Here is a 22,956-nt window from a genome sequence, read left to right on the forward strand (position 1 = left end):
TACAGCATACACCACATTGTTAAGTTTGTGTTTTGGCGTTTTGTCTTTCGGGTGAACCAGTTTCTGTCTGAGCGTGTTGCTGGGTCTGAAATACACTGGGATGTCATGCTTGGAGAAAACTCTCCTGAGTTTCTCTGATACACCGGCTACATAGGGGATGACAATGTTGTTGCGTCTGTCCTTCTTATCCTCCCTCACTGGTGTCTGGTCTTCTTTTCTGTGCCTCTTTGCTGACTTTAAGAACGCCCATTTAGGATAGCCGCATGTTTTGAGTGCTTCCTTTACATGTGTGTGTTCCTTCCTTAGAACTGAAGAAGCTTCTCGGATGAGAGGTGAAACGTCTTCAAGCAACTTAAAGAAGTCCAGACGCTTTTCTTTGCAAGCTCCTTTGACTTACAGTGGGATACAAATAATATCAGGCTGATCCTGCCACGATTTGTTCCCCCTGTCTAAATCACGGACAAACAGTATCCCACTGTTGTTTATGTTTTTAAACCCATTTTGCACAGAAAGGTATTTTTTTGAAAAATTTATTGATAGCAATGTTGAATATTATTACACAGGAAAAAAACAACTACATGTAAAAGAAGTAAACCATGGTGCCTCTGCCTTTCTAAATAGAGGGACAGTAACTGCGTGTTTATATGTAAGAGTGTAAAACCTGAAGATAGAGACAAAATACTGTTTATCTGCCATTCTTCAATTCCTCTCATGTAAACAATAACGTGGCGCACAGCTGACGTGAAAAAAGGCACATACCTTTGAAGTTGTGTGACGAAAACTGTATTCCTTGTCCACACGTAAAAGCAAAAAAGGAGTTTTGAAAAATCTCAGTTTTCGGTGATTCGAAACGCCGTTTATGTGTGGACGACACAGCTGCGTTTTCAAAAATATCCGTGTAGGTGCGGACGTAGCGTAAAAGAGTTAGTAGTTTATTTTCTTACCTGCAGATTACTTGTATTTGCTTAATTGTTTATGTTTGAGGTGTGAAATAAACCGCAATTGAGCAAAATATGTGTGTGTGTAGTTGGAGGATGTGTTAGTACGTGCGTGTGTGCGCATGCGGGGGGCACGAACATTTTTCTGTAAAACAAAGGGGGAGCCCAGCGAAAAAAGTTTGGGAACCACTGCATTAATGTAATAACATGGTTAGCCTACTCAACGTAAATTACACACGAACAACATTAAGCTACTCACGCAGAGAAGAACGGCTGCTGCTGCCATCATCATCCGTCATCATTTCTGCTACACTGGCAGGGCTAGGGGCCAGGACTCTCCTCTTCGGGTTTTTGGGAGATGTTGCTAACTCCGGGTCCGATAACAGGCAACCCACCGGCAGTAGATGTGCTCGGTGTGAGGTCTTGCAGCAAGCTATCAAATACGGCGCATTTCTCGGCTTTTAAAAAAAACACTATGCGTCGCCAGGTGTTTCATCGGATTTGAGGTGTTACCTCCTTTGACAGTATCACAGTATCAGCTTAAAGCACTTGTTGCAGGCTGCTGAGTTTGCATCTTTTGCTGTGAACCAGGGGCGGAGCGTGGGGGTGGCTTACTGGGCTTAAGCCCGGGTTGTTTTGTCAGAAGTCCGGGGTCTTTTGGAGTGTAATTTTTTCATAGTTAGATGCCTGGCTGACAACTGTACAAAACAAAAAGTACACACAATATTCGAAGCACATAGTGCACACTGTGGGAATTTACGACTGTGTGTGAATCCCCCCTGATATTGGTATGATCCGAGCTCAGGTACTAAGCGACTGAGCGAGAGGGCGGGGAAGCTGCTGCCTGTGAGTGCGCTGTTGGAGAAACGGAGCCAGCCATACTAAGGAGAGCTTAAGTTTGACCAGGTACCAAAACAAATCATTCGTACCGTACAAATAATGTAAATATGACGGTGCATCACGAAAGATTGATATCAAACTGATCACTTGACCAATATTACGTTACTTGCTCTTCAAGTGAATCAACAAATGGCGAAATGAAAAGCCGAACAAATGCTATTTTTTTAGAGAGTCTTAGCTTACGTGTGTTTATTTCATATTTTCAGTTCTTACCCTCCCGACTAAATCGGTTTCAGTTATGTACTGAAATATAAGAATGGACATTAGAGGGTTCTTTAAAGAAAAAACTCAGGTAAATGTTATTTTATATATTATGCTTTGTATGTTGTTCAGTATATTTCTATGCAAAACAAGAGGGATTTCAGTACACAGCAGGATATTCACATTTGTAACCAGATATTTACACTTTAGGGAGAAAACATAAAACATTTTTACTGTACAACATCAATTTAGAGTAAACTTTTGTTTTAGATAAATATTGAAATATATTTTGAATTAGTTAAATGTCAGAATAAAGAGAGACAGAGCTGTCTATTTTTTTATCACTTTCATCAAATTTAGGAGTACATATACACTAAGTTTGTTAATTAATAAGAAAACTCCAGACGATTCCATTCTGAGCTGAAGAAGCTTCTGATAGGTTAGTAGAGTCCATGTGAGTAAATTGGTGGCACAGCTGTGGATGCATATAAGGCAAAACACAGAGCCTGTTTCTTTGACATGGGAAAATCAAGAGATGTCAACCAAAACACCAGGAAAAGAATCGTGGAGCTCCATAAGTGTGGCTCAATTTTGAATACAATTTGGTTCCATTTGCAATTAAGAAATACAGACGATTTCTCTCTTTACTCTTAAAGTTAACAAATAGAAATTAAACATTTAGTCTAATTTGAGGTTTTACCTTAAATAAGTGTTTGTGTTTTTATCTGACGAGCATGTAAATATCTGGTTTCAACTGTATATTTGATGATTGTCAGCACAAAGAGGGAGAGAGAGGAACAGAGAGGGAGATGGAGAATGAGGACAGAACAGAGATGGAACAAGAGCAGGTGAGACACACATGTTAGTCAAATGGTTGTTTACCAAAAGTATCACCGTATCATAGGTCCTCATGTATCTAGTGTTTCTTTTTAGGTTTGTTATTTTTCAAATTCTGTATTTATTAAGTTATGCAGCTTGTTTGCACAACAAGGCTAAATAATTATATAAACTTTTCTCAATCTAAATAGTGTACTTTGGTAGAATTAAAAAAATAAGTGTAGTGCAGGTCTATGATGATTTTTAGTGCTACTATCATCTAGTTCTGATTCTGGTTCTGTCTTGGTTAAATCCTAAGTAGTCCTGATTTTGAACTGTTGTAGTCCTGTTTTAATTCCGGATCAGTTCTGGGTCTGGTTGAATTGGGGTTTAGTCCTCATGTCTTGATAAAGCCCCGACTTTGTTCTGCCTTGCTGCTTAATTAAAAAACTAGTTTAAGGTGTCCTGCATATGTGATATATATTTTTCCCTATATGAAGTCACTTTTTTGAACAAAACTCAAAACAGAGCCAATTAATCTTTCAGTCATTTCTAAACCCCCCCCCCCCCCCCCCCAAAAAAAAAAACAAAAAACAAAAAAACCCCACATGCATACTACCCTTTAGGGCTAAGGCCCGGGTGTTTCAAATGTCTGGCTCCGCCTCTGCTGTGAAGTACAGCCAGACTTTGACTGCCTGCCTTGGGCACTTTGAATCTGTAGCTCTGCTCTAAAAGAACGTACGTACCTGGACCCGCCTAATATCCTCGGAAACGTAAAATGATTGGCTAGAATCTAAAGCGTATCACAGCTCAAGAAAAAAAAGCACCGAAATAAAGCACCGAAATGTGCGCTGATTTTCGGTCTGGTTACTGCCGTTTATGTCAGAACCGGTGCCATCGTGGCACCGGACACCGGTACCCATCCCTACTCCTTGGTGCATATAAGTAGTAAGGCAAATTCTTATGCAGCCACCTAGGTGGCTCATTTAGGACTACTTCTTCCCCCTAGTGGCCACTTATCATGTTGCATTTGTAAGATTCACGTTACAAATTATGGCCTTTTCTCTGAATGGGATAAGCAGAAAAGAATGGATGGATCGTGGCTTTTATTTCATCATAATATTTTGAGATGCAGCAAATGATAACACAGATAACAATTTCCCTGAATAAGATAGCAATATAGTCAAGCAAATTTGTGGATATTTTCTTTTTATAAATTGTTGGTTTCACCAACAGTAATGATCAGTTATTTTATTATTATTATTATTATTATTATTATTATTATTATTATTATTATATTTATTTATTTATTTATTTATTTATTTATTTATTTTTAATTTAGTAAATGCCTTTACCTACCAAACATGAAATGAACTGAAGTGAGAACCAGACAAAAACTGTGAATTCAGGTTTAAGAAGTGGTTTTATTTGTTTTTATTTTGCGGTCAGATCAGGCAGTGATCCATGTTTCGCTGTGGTGGAATAATGCCTTTATTAAAAACTGCTTAAATCAGGGTTCACTTGACATGTGGTTATAGTGCAAAAAATGTCAAAACTCCTCCACCCACCCCACTCATAATTAATGGGTGTGGGCAGATTGCTTCCATTGTTGCGATGACTCCCAATCCTTTGTTCCAAATTAGTCGGCGGCCTCCAGCTCGTCCAGTGCATCCTGGAGCCTGTGCAAAACACAAATGAAACATTTTGACTTCCAGAATATTCACATTAAACTGGCCTTGAGACCATGACCAGCTGAGATTTTTGCCTCGCATAATGTCTTGATGCATGCATCAATCATCCAGGTAAGGAAATCCCAGAAAGTTGATTCTGTTTATCTAGATGTAGTGTTTTGATTCTGCTCATCTAGATGTTGCATTTTCAGAAAACACTACATCTAGATAAACAGAATCAACTTTCTGGGATTACCTTGCATAATGGTGTAGTTATTTTTGGCCATGCAACTCATGCTATCAATTGATTTTCATATTCACCTCCACCATCACCATCATCTTGCCATGACCTGCATTTTTTTTTTCTTCCACCACATCTTTATAGCTCTTACTTGAAGTCTCCACCATCCAGCAGAGTCTTGTAAGTGCTGATCTCGCCCTCAAGTTTCATCTTCATGTTGAGCAGCGCCTCGTACTCTTGGGTCTGCTGCTGTATGTTCGCGCGTAAGTTAGCCAGCTCCTCCTCCAGCCGGATAATGAGGGTGTTATACTTCTCCATTTCCATGTTGTTACGTAGCTCTGTGTTGCGCAGGGTGTCTTCTAAAGAGGCTTTCTAATAAAAGGAGAAATAAAAGCTGTAAGTATAAGAAAAGATGAGGAAATATATGCTTTGCTAACTAAGAGTGGGCGCAGTGGTCATGGTATTCAACTGTGCCAATTTTGTAGTAAAAAGATATAGAGAATGCATTATGGAATAGGGTCATAAACTTAGAAAGGATTTGATAATTTCATGTTTATAAATAAAATCAGTGAAAATGCTTACTAAGCTCTGTTGAGATGCAAGTTCAATTTCCAGAGTCTGTATCTGTCGTGATAAGTCGCTCTTCTCCATTTGGGCCCCCTGGAGAGCTTCTGTGTTCTGTGATACCTGCATCTGCACATCTGCAATCTGCCAGGGACACGAAAGGAAGATGGTCAGAAACACAGTGGCTCAGCGTGTCTTTTGAATCAAACTTCTTGATGTCCACCGCACCTGATTTTCATGCCACCGTTTGAGATCTTCTGCGTTTTTCAATGCAATCTTCTCGTAGTTGGCTCTCATGTCCTCCATGATCTGGGACAGGTCCTGACCTTTGGGAGCGTCTACATCCACCTGCACACCTGACTGTGAGATCTGACTCCTCAGCTCCATCACTTCCTGTTGGATCAGCAGAATGAGAAAAGAAATGAAGAAGACAACAAAACGTGTGACTCTATATGTTATTATCAATCTGATGAACCGCAAGCTCACGTTCTCATGGTTCTTCTTTAGGAATAGAAGCTCCTCCTTCACGGCTTCAATCTCGTTCTCGATGTTGAGCCTGCTCATGTTCGTTTCGTCGAGGACTTTCTTCAGCCCGCCAATGTCGGCCTCCACGGACAGGCGGATTGCCATCTCATTCTCAGATCTGTGGGAATGAGCAGACACAGTGTATGAGAGACACAATCGCAGAGTGTAAGAATGACTCCACATGCAAAGACGAGACGATCACATACTTGACTTTGAAGTCGTCGGCAGCGAGGCGGGCGTTGTCAATCTGAAGCACTAAACGGGCGTTATCCATTATTTTATCGAAGATCTGGACAGGAAAATAAAACATTGTTTAAAAAATTATTATTTTATTATTTTCATTTTACTTGATTCTGCTGTTTAGAAAGAACAGAGCTGCTTAACCCGTGCACAAGTCAGTAGCCAGTTCTAATAATTATGTGCTTTGACACAGCATTTTTTGTAGGCCCGACTTGCCTTATGTAACCACCGATACTCAAAAAGTCAAACTGCAAAAACCGACCGCAGCATGATTGAATCCATAGTAACCTGTAGTCATAAAAGAAGAACCATAAACTGAAGAACAGGAAGCGAGGGTGTTCCTGTGCCAAAACAGAATCTGGTTTGTTTTAGCGTTGCCAGAGCAACATGTATCCTGTCTCAATAAATCATAGAGAGAAAGTTTCTCCTCTGTCCACCCAACTGCACATGTCTCTGTCTGTCTGTCTCTGTATGCATCACCGATCGCATCTATGCGTGCACAGAGGGGAAAATTCTTTATCGTGACTGTGGCAGTGAGTCTATGATTTCTTCTTGTTTCCTGTCACAGAGGGGAAGGGGAAATACTTTAGTGTGGTAGAAAAAAAAAAGAGTAAAAAACTAAAAAACCACCATAAATGTGTCATTATGTGATGCAGAAAAGCGGGACTCTGGAGAAGAATGTGACATTTGACTCTGCTGATTGTTATACAACCACTGCACTGACACGCATCTATCTGTGCGTGTGTGTGTGCACACTCACTCTGGCACTATGAGATCGCTTTGTATGTACGAGTGCCACACATCTGTTTCCCATTGAGCGCCTCCTACACTACGCATGCTTGTAGAATCCACATCTAACAAGCAGAACCATTTAGAAATGCTTTTGTCTGCTGGTTTTCTGAGAGCTTCGCAGTCCGTCTCTCGTGATGATACCCTTGTGTTGGTGATTCATCAGAGGAAGTTGGGGCCAGTCGAGAGTTTTATGGGGGAGGGGACTGGCTACAGTTGAGCTGCCACACCCGTCGTTCTCTTTAAAGAAATTTGATAACTTACAAAGGAAACACTGCTGGTCTCAGTAAAAGCATTCTCCAGCTTCATTTTCAAACACAGGTGATCTTTAAATAAAGATTATGTTAAAACCTTCTTGCTGGAAATATGTAGTGTTGAGTGCTGTCACATGCACTCATTGATTCTCAAATTTTAGCCCAGCTAAACTATTTCTAAAGTATCTTTCTCACTGTGTCTTATCAAACACCTTTTCACTTTTCTAACATTTTCATTTGTTCTCAGTTCTTACCTGTCTGCGTAAGTCGTCTAAGATGGGCTCATACTTGCTGTAGTCTCTAATGTCAGGGCCTCCTTTCTCCAGGGCCTCCATGATCTTCATCTCCAGTTCCTTGTTGGCCTTTTCCAGGGTCCTCACCGTCTCCAGGTAATTGGCCAGGCGATCGTTCAGGTTCTGCATGGCTCCCTTCTCATTGCCCAGGATCGAAGCACCGGAGCCACCGCTGGCTGTCACGGACGCGCTGGCACCACCGTAACCGGCGCCCATGCCTCCACTCAATCCACTGCTCAGCTTAAAGGAGGTTGAAGGTCTAAGTGGATTACCAGAACGCAGGGAAGATGCAGAAGCAGAGGAGATGCGAACATCCTGTCCACCAGCACCAGCATAAATACTGGCAGCACGGTACACTGGGGTAGAGCGGGTGAAAGACATCCGACTAGATCTTGTGGTCATGTTGGATAAGTTTAGACACGGCAGAGGATGAAGTGAAAAATGAGATGTGGAGACTCACTGCTGGCTGGTCTAGAAAATGACGCCGGCAGTGGGAAGTGGGGAACTTATACTCCCGCCTCTCTCCCCCAATGAAAGCTGGTGTCTCAGACCCTGCCCACTTCAACATCACCCCAGTCTTTGTTTCCTGTTTCACTCACTCACTCACTCATGCACTCACTCACTCACTCTCTCATATGCTTCCTTTTTAACCCACAATGTTTTTTCTGTCTCCAAGGAAATGTGTTAAACATATTTTGTGGTGTAAACATGTAATAGCCTTCTGAGCAGATAACGGAACTACAGAGACCACATAAACCAACACACACAGCAAATAACAGAAAGCAGCAATGGACAAGCATATGTTTCTAGTGAGAATTAAAAGCAAATATTAAAGGGTAAAATATGGTGAGTATGCAACGAAATACTTTTGGTTTGCCCGAGAAAGGAATAATGCCTAGTACTTGCTGCGTGCTTGCAAGTTTGTGGTCAGCCAGGCCCAAAATAAACAGACTGTGCCAGCCTTCCTATCTTAACTGAACTGAATACAGTATGAAACAGCTACAACTAAAACATGGCGTTAAAGAAATGTCTCGATCAGATTAAGCAGATTTAGAAAAACCACACCAGAAGTGATGCCATCTGATTTACTAACAGACTCAGCCACGACTGTGATCGAATTCCAGCACACTGAGTAGGATATACAATGATGAACAAAGAAATCGGACATAGTGCTATACCTGTGAAACCCAAGCTTCAGCTGGATCTAAAGGCTCTGCAAGAGATGAAAAACAAAGGTTAGCTGATACCCGGGTCAAAGTACAATCAAAAGGAAATAAAAGCTGCCCTCATTCAACTGTCACAGTATAGGCGATTATGTGCACAAATCAATTTCTATTGAGGATTCTGAACAATTATCTTTGAAGTCTTATCTTATTTTGTGCCTCTGGACATTTTCTCTTATCCTTTGAGAACCTCAAAGAAAGTAAAACAGAATACTGCAGTGCTCCTTGTAGCTGTCCTAAAAACGTGTTTGCAACATGATGAAGGTGAATAAATGAAGTGGAACATACAAACATAGAGGACTGATATATACACTGGAGTAAAACCCTGTGATAGACTCTCAAACACAAAAACCTTTAATTTTCTTAAATCCAGTTACAGTATTTAGTGCTCCAGCATGACCTTGGAAGCGCTTAAGTGAACCTAAAGTTGTGGCCAGAGAGGGTTTTCCTCTCTGAGCCCTTAGAGACCTGGATAATGAAGCACCCACAGGGGGAAATTCCAAAGACTCAAACAACCTCCTGCGCCCCCTTACAACCTCATTCTTTTCATTTCTGTTCCTCCCCTCGCCTCCAAGCTTGATCAGCTTTCACCGTGTACATTCCCACCCTATTACTGTGTATGTCTTTACTAATTTAATTTAGTAACACTCAGTAAGAAGAGAAGAGCTTGTACTGTAGAGTGGCAAAATAGCAAAGAAAAAGCAAAGAATGCACTGCAGCAGAGGCAGATTAGAGGAACGATGAATGAAGTCCGCATGACTCATACCTCATGACTTGTGGCTGCCGTCTCGTTTGTTTGAATGTGTGTTGGCAACCTTTTCCCCAGGCCAGTAAGTCCTAAACCTTGCAGTGACAAACAGAGAAATAAACTTGAGCTACAGGTTTATATAAAACAGCTTAATCTCTAAATTGCAGAAAACATCCCAGATTCAATCAAGACTCTTATCTTTAAATCCCGACTCACACCACTAAGATTTCTTTTTAAACCAAAGATAATAAAAGGAAAATAAGGGGATACTGGAGAGAATGGAGACTGTGAGTCATAGTAACACACAGCAGGAGTCTGGAAACCACTGCAGAAGTTTCTGTTCTTTTACAAATCTTGGCTAACTGTCAGATTACTGCAATGCTCAGACTGCTGCGACCTCGAATTAATTTTACTTCCCTCCTTCTTTCTCTTTAGTTTTCTTTAGTTTCTCCTTTACAGCGTAAACCGTATGCTCGTAGATGTATACAAAATCCAAAATCTACATTTGCATAGATGCATTTGCATATTTATTATCATGCATATTGTATCTGTGGTCGTGTCACACATACACAAAACAGTGCTGACATGCATGTGAGTATGATACACTCTAAGTGACTCACATTTCTGCATCCTCCCTTCCTCTTTTTTGTCATTCTTTCACTGACTCATCCAAGATGCTCAAAGATACCAAAGAAGGGACCTTGTTTAAATTTGTACATACAGTACTGTGTAAAAGTTGTGAGCCATCCCTGACTTCTTTATGTTTTACTTCCCAGGAGCCAGACTTTTATTTTTATTTTTTTATTTTTTTAAGTGGTCTTGAGCAATAGTTCTCCAGGCTTTCTTAAGGTCTTTCAATTTTTCTTTGGAGATTAGCAGCTGTTATACTTTTAGTCCATTCCTTGCAGCTGACTATTTTTAGAGCATTTTTGTATGTTAAGCCACTCAACACGGACCTATGAATCATTCAAGTATGAAAAAGGTACCTAACTGAAGATATAAACTTAATAGAGAGTACATTTTATGTCTTCAGGCACTTTTTCTCTAGCAGCCTGTAGACTTGTAGTCAAGACTGCCTAAACCAAGACCAAGACAAAGACAGACCGAGTCAAGACCAAGACAAAGTCGAGACGAGCAAAGACCGAGACAAAAAGGTCTTTAAACTGCAGCCAGATGCTGCTTCGTTTACTGGTGTCAGGCATATTTATGTGTTTTTGGGATGCACTCGCACAGCCCTCCTCACCACTGTCTACTGTCTCACTCACTTACTGAGAGGACAGACGCAGCTCCACTTGACTGTCACATCTCTCACCCTCTCTGTTTTTCACATAATGATATTATCCTATATCCTTGCATGTGATTGGCCACAGTATGGAGGGATTGGAGCATAGCTGAGTCACTGTGTGAGAGCTGAGCAGCGAAAGGAAATTAAGTGAGGAGCCGGCTCTCGCTCAATGGGAGTCGACTCTTCTGATTCACTACAAAGCACTCTCTAAGCACGGCTCTTAGAGCTGATGCTTTTGCGCATGACACATTATCGAATGTTACGTTGTGTGTCATGGATACTGTTGACTCCAAGTCTCCCGATCACTATGTCGATCTGAGACAGCAAGACCGAGAAAGCGAGACCAAGACAAGACCAAGATCAAAGTCTGTCGAGACCAAGACAAGATCAAGTGAAGACCAAGACCGGTCTCAAGACATCCTACTCTAGCAGCTTGTCACAAAATATGTTCTCATTTATTTACTTGATTCTATGAAAAATGTCAAAGATAACACATTTTGAAAGGCATAAAATGCTATCTTTGGATCAGTGAGGTAATTCCCAAAGAGCTATTAGCTGAAAATGTGGCATATCTTAACACTGTGTGCAGTGTGTCCTTAGTGTTTCCTGTGACGTAAAAACTATCTACAGCAGATAATCAGTGCCTGAAAGTCATGTCCTCTCCACAGAGCTTGGACCTCGACATTACTGAAGCAGTGTGGGATCATGGCGAGAGAGAATGGAACAAAAGCAAGCAAGCATCCAAAGAAGACTACTTAAAGAAATGATAAGAAAGCTGCCTCAGAGATTCCAGGCTGCGTTAAAGAATAGAGGTGGTCACACTGGATATTGTCAGTAGAATTGTACAAACACATTTATCTTCTAGGTTAAACGTGGACCATTGGCAGACAAGAAAGCTCACACAGCAGAGGTTATTGAATTGTGTCGCCTAAGAGACATTTTCTCTGTGAGATGTCATTTTCATTTCTGGCACAAAGACATTTCACAGGAAGACCTAAAATGAGCCTGAGCTACGAGTTTGAGCTGATGCACTGGAGAGTCACCTACATGCCCCTGTGCACGAGAGATAGATTAGCTTAGGTTCCTTGCAGAGTTCAGCAATATAACTGATTTAAAAAATATCTGTTTAAGTGGTAATTTCACGAATTTATCCATTGTGTTTCAAAATGTATTTGAGGAAATGTGCGAGTTTATTCTCTACCAAAGTCCATGCCCTATTTCTCAGTTTTAAAGTGATTCACACTATAATTTTTCAGTTTAATATCTTTTACTATGCACCTCCTGTAAATTAAGATTCACAATGTAGACGTTTTCACAATACCAACAAATAAAGGACTCGCTTTATATATGGGAATGGATTCACTTTACTGAATCTACCTCTGCGCTCCAACCACAAGGGGGCACAAGTCTCAAAGCAAACAAACCTACTGGAGCAGAAGAAGGGTGGTCCTCTGCCTTTAGCGAGTTTATGTCCATTGAGTTTATATACCTCTTACCAAGCGCGTAAATGTGTATTTCATCACTGTATGTGGGTGTTTTTTGTTTGAACAGGCATTCAAGGGTGAAGCAGGAAAATAGTTTTATAGCACATACTTTTGATTGCTTTCAAGGCTTGGCAAGCTCCTCTAAACACAGCAAAGTCCAACTTTGAAGACCAAAGAAGAAAAAAAATAACAGCAACGCCACTTCTTACTGTAATGAATATTTTTGCATGGCTGCTTTTTATGCCATTTCTAAGTATATGCATTTTAATCTTTTATCATATACCTGTCAAATGATAGCTACACAACGGGGGAAATAATTGGATCACTTGCTGAATTTGTAACTTTTCTCATTTCTAAAGAAATGATCCGTTTGTCATTTTTATTGTAGTTTAATTTTAATGAGGAGAGACAGAATATCAACAATTAAAAACAAAACAAAACACAATATACAGGGTGGGCCATTTATATGGATACACTGTAATAAAATGGGGATGGTTGGTGATATTAAAGTCCTGTTTGTGGCACATTAGTATATGTGAGGGGGCAAACTCCTCAAGATGGGTGGTGACCATGGTGGCCATTTAGAAGTCGGCCATCTTGGATACAGCTTTTGTTTTTTCAATAGGAAGAGGGCCATGTGACACATCAAACTTATTGGTAATGAAAAACAATGGTGTGCTTGGTTTCGACATAACCACTTAAAAAATGTGTTCAATGTGCTGCCCATTGTGTTGGATTGTCTATGCAACCCTCTTCTCCCACTCTTCACACACTGATAGCAACACCGCAGGAGAAATGCCAGCACAGGCATCCAGTATCCGTAGTTTCAGGTGCTGCACATCTCGTATCTTCACACCATAGAGAATTGCCTTCAGATGACCCCAAAGATAAAAGTCTAAGGGGGTCAGATCGGGAGACCTTGGGGGCCATTCAACTGGCCCGGCTCTGAAGGACTCGGGGGTCCGTGAGCAGTTTTGACTGTTGTTGTTATTATTATTATTATTATTACTATCGTTATTATTTGGTGATGTGTGTGTCTTTCTGCACAATGCTGTGTTAGTCTGTGTTCCACTCATTATATGTATAGGCAGGGTGTGTACATGTGTGGCTGGAGGATGGAGAACAGCCACATGCAGGCCTGATGGGTGTGGCCCTGCAGGAGGACTGGCCACACCTGAAGTTCCTGCCACACACCTGTTGGTGGTCAGGGCTCGTCGGGGGAGCTACTTAGGAGAGTGTTGGAGCTCCCACCGGCGTGGGATCATTGAGTTGTCATCCCAAGTCAGTGTGTGTCAGTGTATGACAGTGCTGTTTGTGTATGCCCGCCGGGGTTAGTGTTGACGGCTGTTTCTGTGGTTTTCCTGCAGGAGGAAGAGTGGACCAGAAAGGCAGCACGCACGGGGTGTGCGGAAACACAACAGCGGGGAGCACGAGCACAGACGTCGGAGGGAAGCGCACACACGGGATTCAAAGGAGCAACGGGGATTTATTGTGTTTACAGCTTTCACTGTAAATAAAGAGCACTGTTTGCATCGCAGAGTCTGTGTTTTGGGTCCTCATTCCCCACGGTCTGGCTGGCAGACCGTGGGGACCAGACCTGGCACCAGACCACTTTCCAGGAAACTGTTCATCTAGGAATGCTCGGACCTGGCACCCATAATGTGGTGGTGCACCATCTTGCTGGAAAAACTCAGGGAACGTGCCAGCTTCAGTGCATGAAGAGGGAAACACATCATCATGTAGCAATTTCAAATATCCAGTCGCCTTGAGGTTTCCATTGATGAAGAATGGACCCACTATCGTTGTGCCCAATATACCACACCAAACCATCACTTTTGTTGTTCCAACAGTCTTGGAGGGATCCATCCAATGTGGGTTAGTGTCAGACCAATAGCGGTGGTTTTGTTTGTTAACTTCACCATTGACATAAAAGTTTGCCTCATCACTGAACAAAATCTTCTGCGTGAACTGAGGGTCCTGTTCCAATTTTTGTTTTGCCTATTCTGCAAATTCTGTGCGCCGATCTGGGTCATCCTCGTTGAGATGCTGCAGTAGCTGTGGGAAAAAATGACAACCAATAAAATTCTAAAAGACAACATGTATTAGTACAATGATCAAAAAATGAAGGAATAGTCAAGTCCAGTGTCCCACTTGCAAAAGGATAAAACACACAGTCCAAGGCCAGAGCCAGCTATGCCACAACTCAGTTACACTTTACATGTCGACCACCCTGTAAGTAGAAGGCCGGTAATCACTCTGGCCCCAGCAACACAACTATAGACCCAAGTCTATAAATCTGAGTCTTTATATCTCTGTGAAGGCAGTCCTTTTGTTTTTTCTTGCTGACGTCTAAGTTCTTGATAAATGAGTTCTGTCTCTGCGCCTTCTGGGCCAACTTCTGGAGAGATTCCTGTAGAAAGCCAAAACCCGACCCGGGTGGAGCAGATCTACAAGTCTGTGGCAATTTATTTACAGATTTGAAACTTACTGGTTGATTGTCTCCACATGACTATCAGATTCTGAATTGCAAAGGTCGTTAATGTTTGTTAATGAACATCTAAGTGATTCAGAGAAGGCTTGCGAGAAAGTTCTGTGGTGAGATGAAACCAAAATCGAGCTCTTTGGCGTCAACTTGGCCCGTCGTGTTTGGAGGAAGAGAAATGCTGCGTAGGATCCAATAAACATCGATCTTACAGTCAATCATGAAGGTGGAAACATTATGGTTTGGGGCTGTTTTTCTGCTAAGGGTACAGGATGAGATCACTGCACTGTGGGGCCGATTGAGGGGTCCATCTACCATAAAATCTTGGATAAGAACCTTCCTTCAGGAGTTCTGAAGATGGGCCGTGGAGGGGTCTTCCAGCTCAAACAATCAAACATTATTACCCCAAGTGTATGTATATTGTATAATAATGAGCATATTGGTCTGTAAAAAGAATGAGTCACTGATAACTGCTCATGTAACTATAAGTTAACTTGTTGTGCATCCCACCCTGTCCAAAATGAACTTCTCAGTGAGAGTCAGTGGTTGTGAAATAGCTTTGTTTCTTATCGCTGCTAATTGCGTTCTCATATACCCCACCAGCTCGTCTTCTCAGCACCTCTCCTCACTGGCTTGTAGCATGTATGTGGATCTTTCTCAGCACATTCCTGTCCTGATGTGTCATCTAGCAGCTTCACACAAACCATAACATCACCAGCCTCAGAGGAGCATTGGGGGATTAACTTCTGAAATGAACCTTTTCACTTTTCTCACACAGAAAAAAAAAGGAATTATCAGGAGAGATGAGACAACTAGCTCTAATCATGTGTTAAAAAATAAAATTAGCACAAAGTGCAGCTCTGTTCATGAGCTAGTGCTCGTCGGAGAGGCTGAGTTAGTGAAACAGCAAAAAGGCTGTACATATGCTGTGCAAAAAGACTTGTACATATATGGTTGTCTCCAACTTTAGCACAAGTGCTCCATTGTGAAGTACCACGTCACCGTTTGAGATTAGCCAAGTGAAACACACATTTTTTGATCAGCTTACAAGTCTTTTTTTCAGGTTGTACTTTCCATAAGATGTACCCCCTTGTGTCTGTTCACATTTATTTTGCACATGGCAGTGTACCATGGGATTTCTCTCTTTCCGTGAGCTCATAAATAGGTGGTCTTTTTTCCCTCCCTGACAGACAAAACCTGAAAAACAAAGAACAGACGTTTGCTAAAAATGTTGTTAGAGGGAAGACGTTGGGTTATTCTGGTTAAATTAGGCAACAGCCATTGAAATGCCCTGAAAAGATTGTGAGTCATAAATCTGCCAAGTGATAAATCAATGAAGATTTCCACAACGTGAATTGATGGAGTTGATGGATGTGTGTATATCAGCAGGTGAAGCGCAAACACAGAAGGAATGTTTATCAATGTGTGTGTGTACATAGCATAGATCGGTGGCAATTATTGCTGATAATGAAACACCCAGCCCATTACATAGTTTCTTTGTGCAAGCTGCACATTTGCACAAATCTGGTCCAACAGGTAACAAAACATTTGGTATAAAATGTTAAAAGACATATTTAAAAAAATACAAAGACAAAAAAGTGGTGGAACATATTCAATGTTTTAAATCTGCAGTTGTTTTGCTGGGTTTACACAGTCGATGCCCACCAGCTAGGAGAGGGCATCATACTGTCCAAGCACGGTTTACTTTGCCATATATCACAGCCTGTCAGAGGTGTTATAAAGTAGAAGGGAAGCTCATAAAGTGGTGTACATGTTCCTTATACCCAGTGTTTGCTGTGTGTGTATAAGTATATGTAAAATACAATGAGGATGTAGATCGTATGTGTCCAAGGTGTGACTAAAGCATGTGAAGTAAACTTGGTTGCAAAATAATTTTAATGCAACTGTAACTATGAAGCATGGAAAATGCAACTTCACAAAGGTTGTTTTCCAGGTTTCCAGAGCTTCTGCTTTCAGAATCTCTGGAAACCTTTTTTTATATATAAAAAAGGCATTCTGATATTACGTAATTCTTGTGCTTTTAATGTGCTGTAAAAGTGTAACATGATGCAATTTTCTCCCCTGACATTCCCTCATCTCTCCCCCTCTTGCTCTTTCTCCCCCCTTATCCTTCACTCCCCTACTGAGGACACCAGCCAATCGCACCTCAGCAGGGTTCCTCCCCTACTCTAATAAATAGTACACAGGACCAGGGTGGGTCTGTCTGCCTGACTCTCCTCTCAGCAGTCTCTCCTCTCACAAAACCTCAGTGCTACAGACTTCCTCCTACACCATGTCTGTCAGAGCTGTGAAGACCACCGCCTACTCCACTGTGTCCTCACCCAGAAGCCCAACGCAGGGCTTCAGCAGCCGCTCCTTCTCTGGCTATGGAGGTCATGGTGTGGGGAGTGCCAGGCAGAGCTACGGTGTCCGCAGCTCATATGGAGGAGTGGGCAGCAGTGGTGCAGCTGTGGGTGTTGGGGGCTGTAAGACGGTCGGTGGGTTTGCCGCTGGGGGATCCGGACAAAGATTAGGTGGTGTAGAGTTTGGATATTCAGGCTTTGGTGGAGGTGTAGCAGGTGGCATGGCCAATGAATTTGTGGCCCCCATCACAGCAGTGACAGTGAACAAGAGCCTGTTGGCTCCCTTGAACCTGGAGATCGACCCCACCATCCAGGCAATCCGTACTGAAGAGAAGGAGCAGATCAAGACCCTGAACAACCGCTTTGCTTCCTTCATCGACAAGGTCAGTCGAGGTTGTAATGAAATGTGAAATCTTGTGTTTGAAATTCATGCTGCAGAAAAGCACATATAAACTGCAAAACACCAACAGCAAACGATCCACACTTCTATAAGTGACAGGAGTGCTGGGGTGAAACTGAATGTGACGGCAGTAGCAGAACAGCACAGACAAACTGCAGAGATACGCTACAAGCCAAAATGAGTGAAAGATGAAAGAAGTTTCATTTCACAGAAGAGATCATCCTTAAGACATTCCCTGTCAAAACTTCATAACAATCTATACAGTCTGCTGGGAATATTGCCTGGTTTGCTTAATGGCTTTCCTGCTTCCAGTGTTTTCACTCTCAGGCGAGATCATAGAGCTCAGATAAAAGGATCAACCTGGATACAGAGTACAGGAGTGGGATGAAGAGCAGATGAATTTTGCTCAAAGGAGTGCATTCCCCATACGAGCAATATTCTGCAAAACGAGTGGTTGTGAAAGTAGAGAGCGAAGTGTCAGGTGTCTACCGAACAGAATCTCATTTACCGAATTATTTTCAACGTTTATGACCTGAATTTTCACCACCAGAGACCACATTCTTTCGTTATCTGTCGCTGAAACCCATAAACAGACTAAGGTTCACAAAGCTTTCAGGAGAGCAGGGTGGGACAGAAGTTGATATAAAAATCAATCACGCTGAGGGTAATTCTCCTGCTTGTAAAACACAGCTCACTCGTCCACTCCTATGCGCACTGGTGTGATATGGCACACCCACAAACAGCAGTCTGCCTCTCCTGTGTTTGCTGAGTGGTAGCACAGACCCCACCCAAGGTCATGACGCTTAATGAAAGAGCTGTAAAAGGGGCAAGCTGTGTGGCAAGTGAGAAACAGTGCCACTTCGTGTTGAAACGCAACACAGTGGGTTAAACTTGAGATTGGAGTATTTGCTGTGACAGATAGAAGCAGCTGGAGGCCAGAGAAGTCTGGTTACTCATTTTTTCCTTTCAGTTAATCTCTGTATGTTTTGGATTCAAACAAAACTCTTCAGTCACACCCACCCTATCCACCACATATCCCAGTGACCAACCACTCCATTATTTATTGTTTTCTATGGAAAGGTTTTGATATTTGTGTAACTCCCCCATTGTTTTTTTTCATCCACCAAGTCAGAGCTTCAGTCATCACATACACCCACACGTTTCTGCCCATTACATGTTTCCTTCCTTTTTCTTACTAAGCATTCATCCACCTTTCAATCTTCAGGTACGCTTCCTCGAACAGCAAAACAAAATGCTTGAGACCAAATGGAAACTTCTGCATGAGCAGACCATATCTCACTCAAACGTCGATGCTATGTTCGAGGCCTACATTGCCAACCTGCGCAAGCAGCTGGACAACTTGGGTCACGAAAAAGTCAAACTGGAGTCGGACCTGCATAACGTAACGGGCCTGGTGGAGGACTTTAAAACCAAGTGGGTGGAGTTGAGATTTTTCACTTTAATCTTGCACTCAAGCATAAGGCATGCTTTATTTGTCCGAGATTTGGGAAAGTCTTAAACTGCCAACGATACTCTGTTTCCAGTTTTCCTAGACTTGTGCAGTTTGGCTTTTAGAAAGCCTGCAGAGCTATTTTTAACTTCCTGTCAGGAACCCAAAGTTTCAACAAGATAGAGCGGATAAGAAGATAAAAATAATCATTTGCAGTGTGGTGGAGCAAAAATAACAATAACCCTGAATATTCACAGTTAATATTCACTGTCAGCACCACATGTATTCACGGAGGTTTTCTTACTAGAATAGCTTATGATTTAAACAGCTGCTCCTTTATTCAGAAGGGGTTGCCACAGCACACAGATCTGCATGTTTGCCCTGGCAGACTCTGGGATTTTTCACATATTAGGCAAAGATGGTAACTTATGGAACCATTTCCATATTAACTTATGGAGCTATCAGTTCTGACAAAGCACCTTTCCCACCATGATGATTGCACACTGCCGGTTTTTCTTTATATACAGACTAAAAAATTCTCCTTTTCTGCAGGTATGAGGACGAGATCAACAAGCGCAATGAGTGTGAGAACAACTTCGTCTTATTAAAGAAGGTCTGTGCAGACTTTCTAGTAAATGCTTGATCTTGAAACTACAATTAGCCTTCATGAGGAAAAATAATGCCCTCTTTTTAAACTTTGACTGTAATGAACAATGAATGTTCTCAGTGCTGTCTTTTTTCCAATAAAGGATACAGATGCAGCATATATGATGAAAGTGGACCTCGAGGCCAAACTGGATGGACTTTCAGATGAGATTGAATTCTTGAAGCAGCTCTACGATGCAGTAATTACCTCATTTCATTTTTCACTTCCAGCCTAATAAAAAGTGTTTCTACAGGAGGCATCAGTTGTATGTTTTCCCTCTTTTTTGTCCTTCATAGGAAATTAATGAGTTGCAGAGCCAGATAAAGGACACATCTGTTGTGGTGGAGATGGACAACAGCCGTAATCTTGACATGGACGCAATTATCGCTGAAGTGCGTGCCCAATATGAAGACATTGCCAAAAGGAGCAGAGAGGAGGCTGAGTCATGGTATCAGACCAAGGTGGGACCACAAAGCTATGGGAAACTAAAGCCCACAATTATGTAATAGATCATCATCTGTGAGGACAGTCCATTAAGCTTATTTAATGTTCATGAACATTTAAAACTGAAGAGCATGAACTTGAAATCTCTGCATGGTACAAGAGTTTTACTTGTGGCAGATGGTGTGGGATGCCTTCTCTTTTCTGACTTTTCTGACCTCTATTGTCTCCTGATATTCTATCTTAGGCGATTTCCTTTACTTTTATTGCAACATACTGAAAAGTTTCATATACAAAGAAGTCAAAGAGCAGAAAGCCAATATGGATCTGGAGATTGCAAACTGCATGTTGGAGTGCTGCAACATGATTTCCTGATCCCCATGTCAAATTAATTGTGCAAAAAACCTGCCAGCAGTATCACTTTGTGTTTTAAAGTTTCACTATGATCTGTCTCTTTTCATGCCAGTACGCAGAGATGGAGCAGTCGGCGGGTAGATATGGAGAAGACCTCAAGTCAACCAGGGCTGAAATTGCTGACATGAACCGCAGGATGGTGAGGCTCCAGTCTGAAATCGACATGGTTAAAGCTCAGGTGAGGGACAGAGATTTTCTTCTGTTCATTTGAATGATTTGAGGTTTTGACATTAAGGTAATAATTCAAACTGCATTGCCGGGCTTATGAAGGCCATTGAATTCAATGCCTCGCTCTGCTTGGCTTCTCCCACTTTTAGCGAAGCAGTTTGGAAGCTCAGATCACAGAGGTTGAGGAACGCGGCGAACTGGCGGTGAAAGATGCCAAACTCCGCATCAGAGAGTTGGAAGAAGCTCTTCAGAGAGCCAAACAGGATATGGCACTCCAAGTCCGCCAATACCAGGAACTTATGAATGTTAAGCTGGCTCTGGACATTGAGATTGCTACATACAGGAAACTGTTGGAAGGAGAGGAGAACAGGTCATCTAAGAGCACCTATGCTCTCCTACATCTTACATAGCAATATACTCATGCTTTTACTTGTTCTTGTCTTTTATTTATTATTTCTTTCTTCCCAAAGGTTGGCAGCTGGAATTCAGACCACTGTGTCCAAGCAGACTTGTGAGTTCATACTTATGTGCAACTATTTCTAGTTCTGCTTTGTTAATTGTTGCTATATAGAGCATTTTACTGGTCAGACAAGCCCACAACCTTGCCATGACTGAAGCCATCTTATCTAGATATCATATCTGAGGATACAGTTTATATTGTTAGAATCTCATAATATCAACTCTGATATATTAGCATGTGTCAATGTTAATCACTCACGTCTTCCTCTGAATTTGTAGGTGTGAACTACAATGCCTACGGTCTGGAGAGTTCCTACATCCCTTCCTACATCAGCAGTTCCTTTGATAAAGTCAAAGCAAGCAGTGGGTCTACGTCAGCAGTCGAGGGAACGGCAGTGAAGAGCACCACAGTCACCAAGACGGAGACAGTGGTGATGAAGACCGAGGAGAAAAAAGAGAAGGAAGAGAAGAAGGAGGAGGAGAAGGAGCAGGTGGAGGAGGAGAAGCCAGCAGCGGCAGCCGAGGAACCAGAGGCTGTGGAGAAGAAGGAGCCGGAGCACGTGGAGGCTGAAGCTGCAGCCGAAGAGTGATTTTCCATCCTGTTTTGAGAAATTCATGATTTGTTGTTGAAGATTAAGAAAAAGCACATTCTTTTTCAGTATCCAATTTTCACCCAAAAAATGTGTGAAGAAGTGTAAACACACCTTTCCTTCAGATATTTTTAACACAGCGGTGCTTATCGAGCTTAAATATCCAAAAACTCTCTAAATTCTCTACAGTCACCTGAAGCAGTGCCAGACTTTAACTCTTTCCCCCTTAAACCTCCCCATACCCTATGATAAGTGTTGACAATCACAATATATATTAAAGGTAAAGATGTGGTTTGACGACCGTTTGAATAGTTTGAGTTTGTTCTATAAGCAGCCCTGAAATAAAGGGAAACCTCCAGGTTAAGAAAATAGCTTCAAGGCTACTCAAACTAGGCTTTCGAGGGCTAAAGAGTTAAACCTTTCACTGCACCACACTTTTTTAGCCAAAAGGCGGCAGTATTGTTTGTGTTTTCACCCTGTGTACTTCAACCAATAGGAGGCACTGCCATCACACCAACCTGTAATTCACAACTTTTAAAAGAAGGCCATTATATGCTGAGCAGGGAGTGACAAACCTTTTGTAGTTAAACTCTAAATTGTGATGAAGAGCAGCCACACGAGTTCTCGTGACTTCTACTTTCCTGTTTGCACAATAATAAACGTTCAAACAGAAATCTACATGATGTGCTTGTGTTGCGTTTGTGCTGAAATTCACTGACACTGTTAATTTTTCTGTAGTTTGTTAACTTGATAAGAAAGTGAAAACAAATAGAAATGTCTTAAAGATGCACAGAACAGTCGTTACAAAGCACTGGAAATCACCTCAAGGGAACTGCTATCTTGGTTTTTCCGGCTGCTAACAGTTGCTTTCTCCAACACAAACAAGTACTGCTTTTGATAAAGGAGGCTTTCGACATCTAACATGAGAAAGGATGATAATCCACACAAATCTTTCCCTGGAATACCTGGCAAGTCCCAGCCTGCCTTGTTCACCCTATTTCAAGAGTTTCTCTTTCACAAAATGAACTGAACGTTAGGCCTTCCTCAAAAATGTCTGCAACTGTCATATTGTCTCTTAACACCAACTAAAAGCTCACATAAAGTGTGACCAAAACAAAGAAATCCAACACATATCCTAAAAAATAAAAAAACAAGCATCAAACAAGCAAACTAAAAAAAGAAAAAACCCAAACCCCTAAAACATACATTTCATACTAAAGCTGACAGTGTTGAGAATCTGCAAGTGCTTGGAAGGAACACATGTAACATATCTGAGGACAGGAAGGGTTTCTCTTACAGTCCATTGTTCCTTAAGAGGCCTTTGAGCCCATCTAGGAACTGGTTTGAACATGAATTATGGGTGGTGGTGGTG

General features: G+C 41.8%; 2 protein-coding genes and 1 long non-coding RNA gene across 4 annotated transcripts; 2 read left to right on the top strand and 1 right to left on the bottom strand.

Annotated features, from left to right (window-relative positions):
* Positions 1-4,259: 4,259 nt before the first annotated feature.
* Positions 4,260-7,990, bottom strand: LOC113022722 (keratin, type I cytoskeletal 18-like). Of its 2 annotated transcripts, none has more exons than XR_003272445.2 (7): positions 7,393-7,942; positions 6,062-6,144; positions 5,817-5,973; positions 5,559-5,723; positions 5,349-5,474; positions 4,847-5,138; positions 4,260-4,534 (listed from the first exon to the last, which is right to left on the bottom strand). XR_003272445.2 is itself a non-coding variant. In XM_026168439.2 (7 exons), the coding sequence occupies exons 1-7, from the start codon at positions 7,831-7,833 to the stop codon at positions 4,495-4,497; spliced, it is 1,233 nt and encodes a 410-aa protein (XP_026024224.2). In that variant the 5' UTR covers positions 7,834-7,990; the 3' UTR covers positions 4,260-4,494. The 2 variants fall into 2 exon arrangements, 1 of the variants encoding a protein (XP_026024224.2); XM_026168439.2 differs by having other exon boundaries at positions 4,918-5,138; positions 7,393-7,990.
* A 5,092-nt stretch (positions 7,991-13,082) lies between these two features.
* LOC145428743 (uncharacterized) lies at positions 13,083-13,708 on the top strand. The gene is made up of 2 exons (XR_013909049.1): positions 13,083-13,452; positions 13,539-13,708. It is a non-coding gene; the product is annotated as an uncharacterized LOC145428743 (long non-coding RNA).
* Positions 13,709-16,866: 3,158 nt separating this feature from the next.
* Positions 16,867-22,262, top strand: LOC113022720 (keratin, type II cytoskeletal 8-like). Its single transcript, XM_026168436.2, has 9 exons — positions 16,867-17,399; positions 18,642-18,850; positions 19,419-19,479; positions 19,616-19,711; positions 19,809-19,973; positions 20,420-20,545; positions 20,685-20,905; positions 21,006-21,046; positions 21,274-22,262. The coding sequence occupies exons 1-9, from the start codon at positions 16,947-16,949 to the stop codon at positions 21,582-21,584; spliced, it is 1,683 nt and encodes a 560-aa protein (XP_026024221.1). The 5' UTR covers positions 16,867-16,946; the 3' UTR covers positions 21,585-22,262.
* Positions 22,263-22,956: the final 694 nt, after the last annotated feature.

This window comes from Astatotilapia calliptera, chromosome 5 (genome assembly GCF_964374335.1).
Source record: "Astatotilapia calliptera chromosome 5, fAstCal68.1, whole genome shotgun sequence".
Classification (NCBI taxonomy): Eukaryota; Metazoa; Chordata; class Actinopteri; order Cichliformes; family Cichlidae; genus Astatotilapia; species Astatotilapia calliptera.

Excerpts from the sequence above, each read along its gene's own strand:
- LOC113022722 (XM_026168439.2), bottom strand. The coding sequence starts at position 7,833 with ATGACCACAAGATCTAGTCGGATGTCTTTCACCCGCTCTACCCCAGTG. Across the intron at positions 5,974-6,061 it reads GCCGACGACTTCAAAGTCAA|ATCTGAGAATGAGATGGCAA; the intron begins GTATGTGATCGT and ends TCATTCCCACAG. Across the intron at positions 5,724-5,816 it reads TAAAGAAGAACCATGAGAAC|GAAGTGATGGAGCTGAGGAG; the intron begins GTGAGCTTGCGG and ends CTGATCCAACAG.
- LOC113022720 (XM_026168436.2), top strand. The coding sequence starts at position 16,947 with ATGTCTGTCAGAGCTGTGAAGACCACCGCCTACTCCACTGTGTCCTCA. Across the intron at positions 18,851-19,418 it reads GTGGAGGACTTTAAAACCAA|GTATGAGGACGAGATCAACA; the intron begins GTGGGTGGAGTT and ends CCTTTTCTGCAG. Across the intron at positions 20,906-21,005 it reads TTGGAAGGAGAGGAGAACAG|GTTGGCAGCTGGAATTCAGA; the intron begins GTCATCTAAGAG and ends TTCTTCCCAAAG.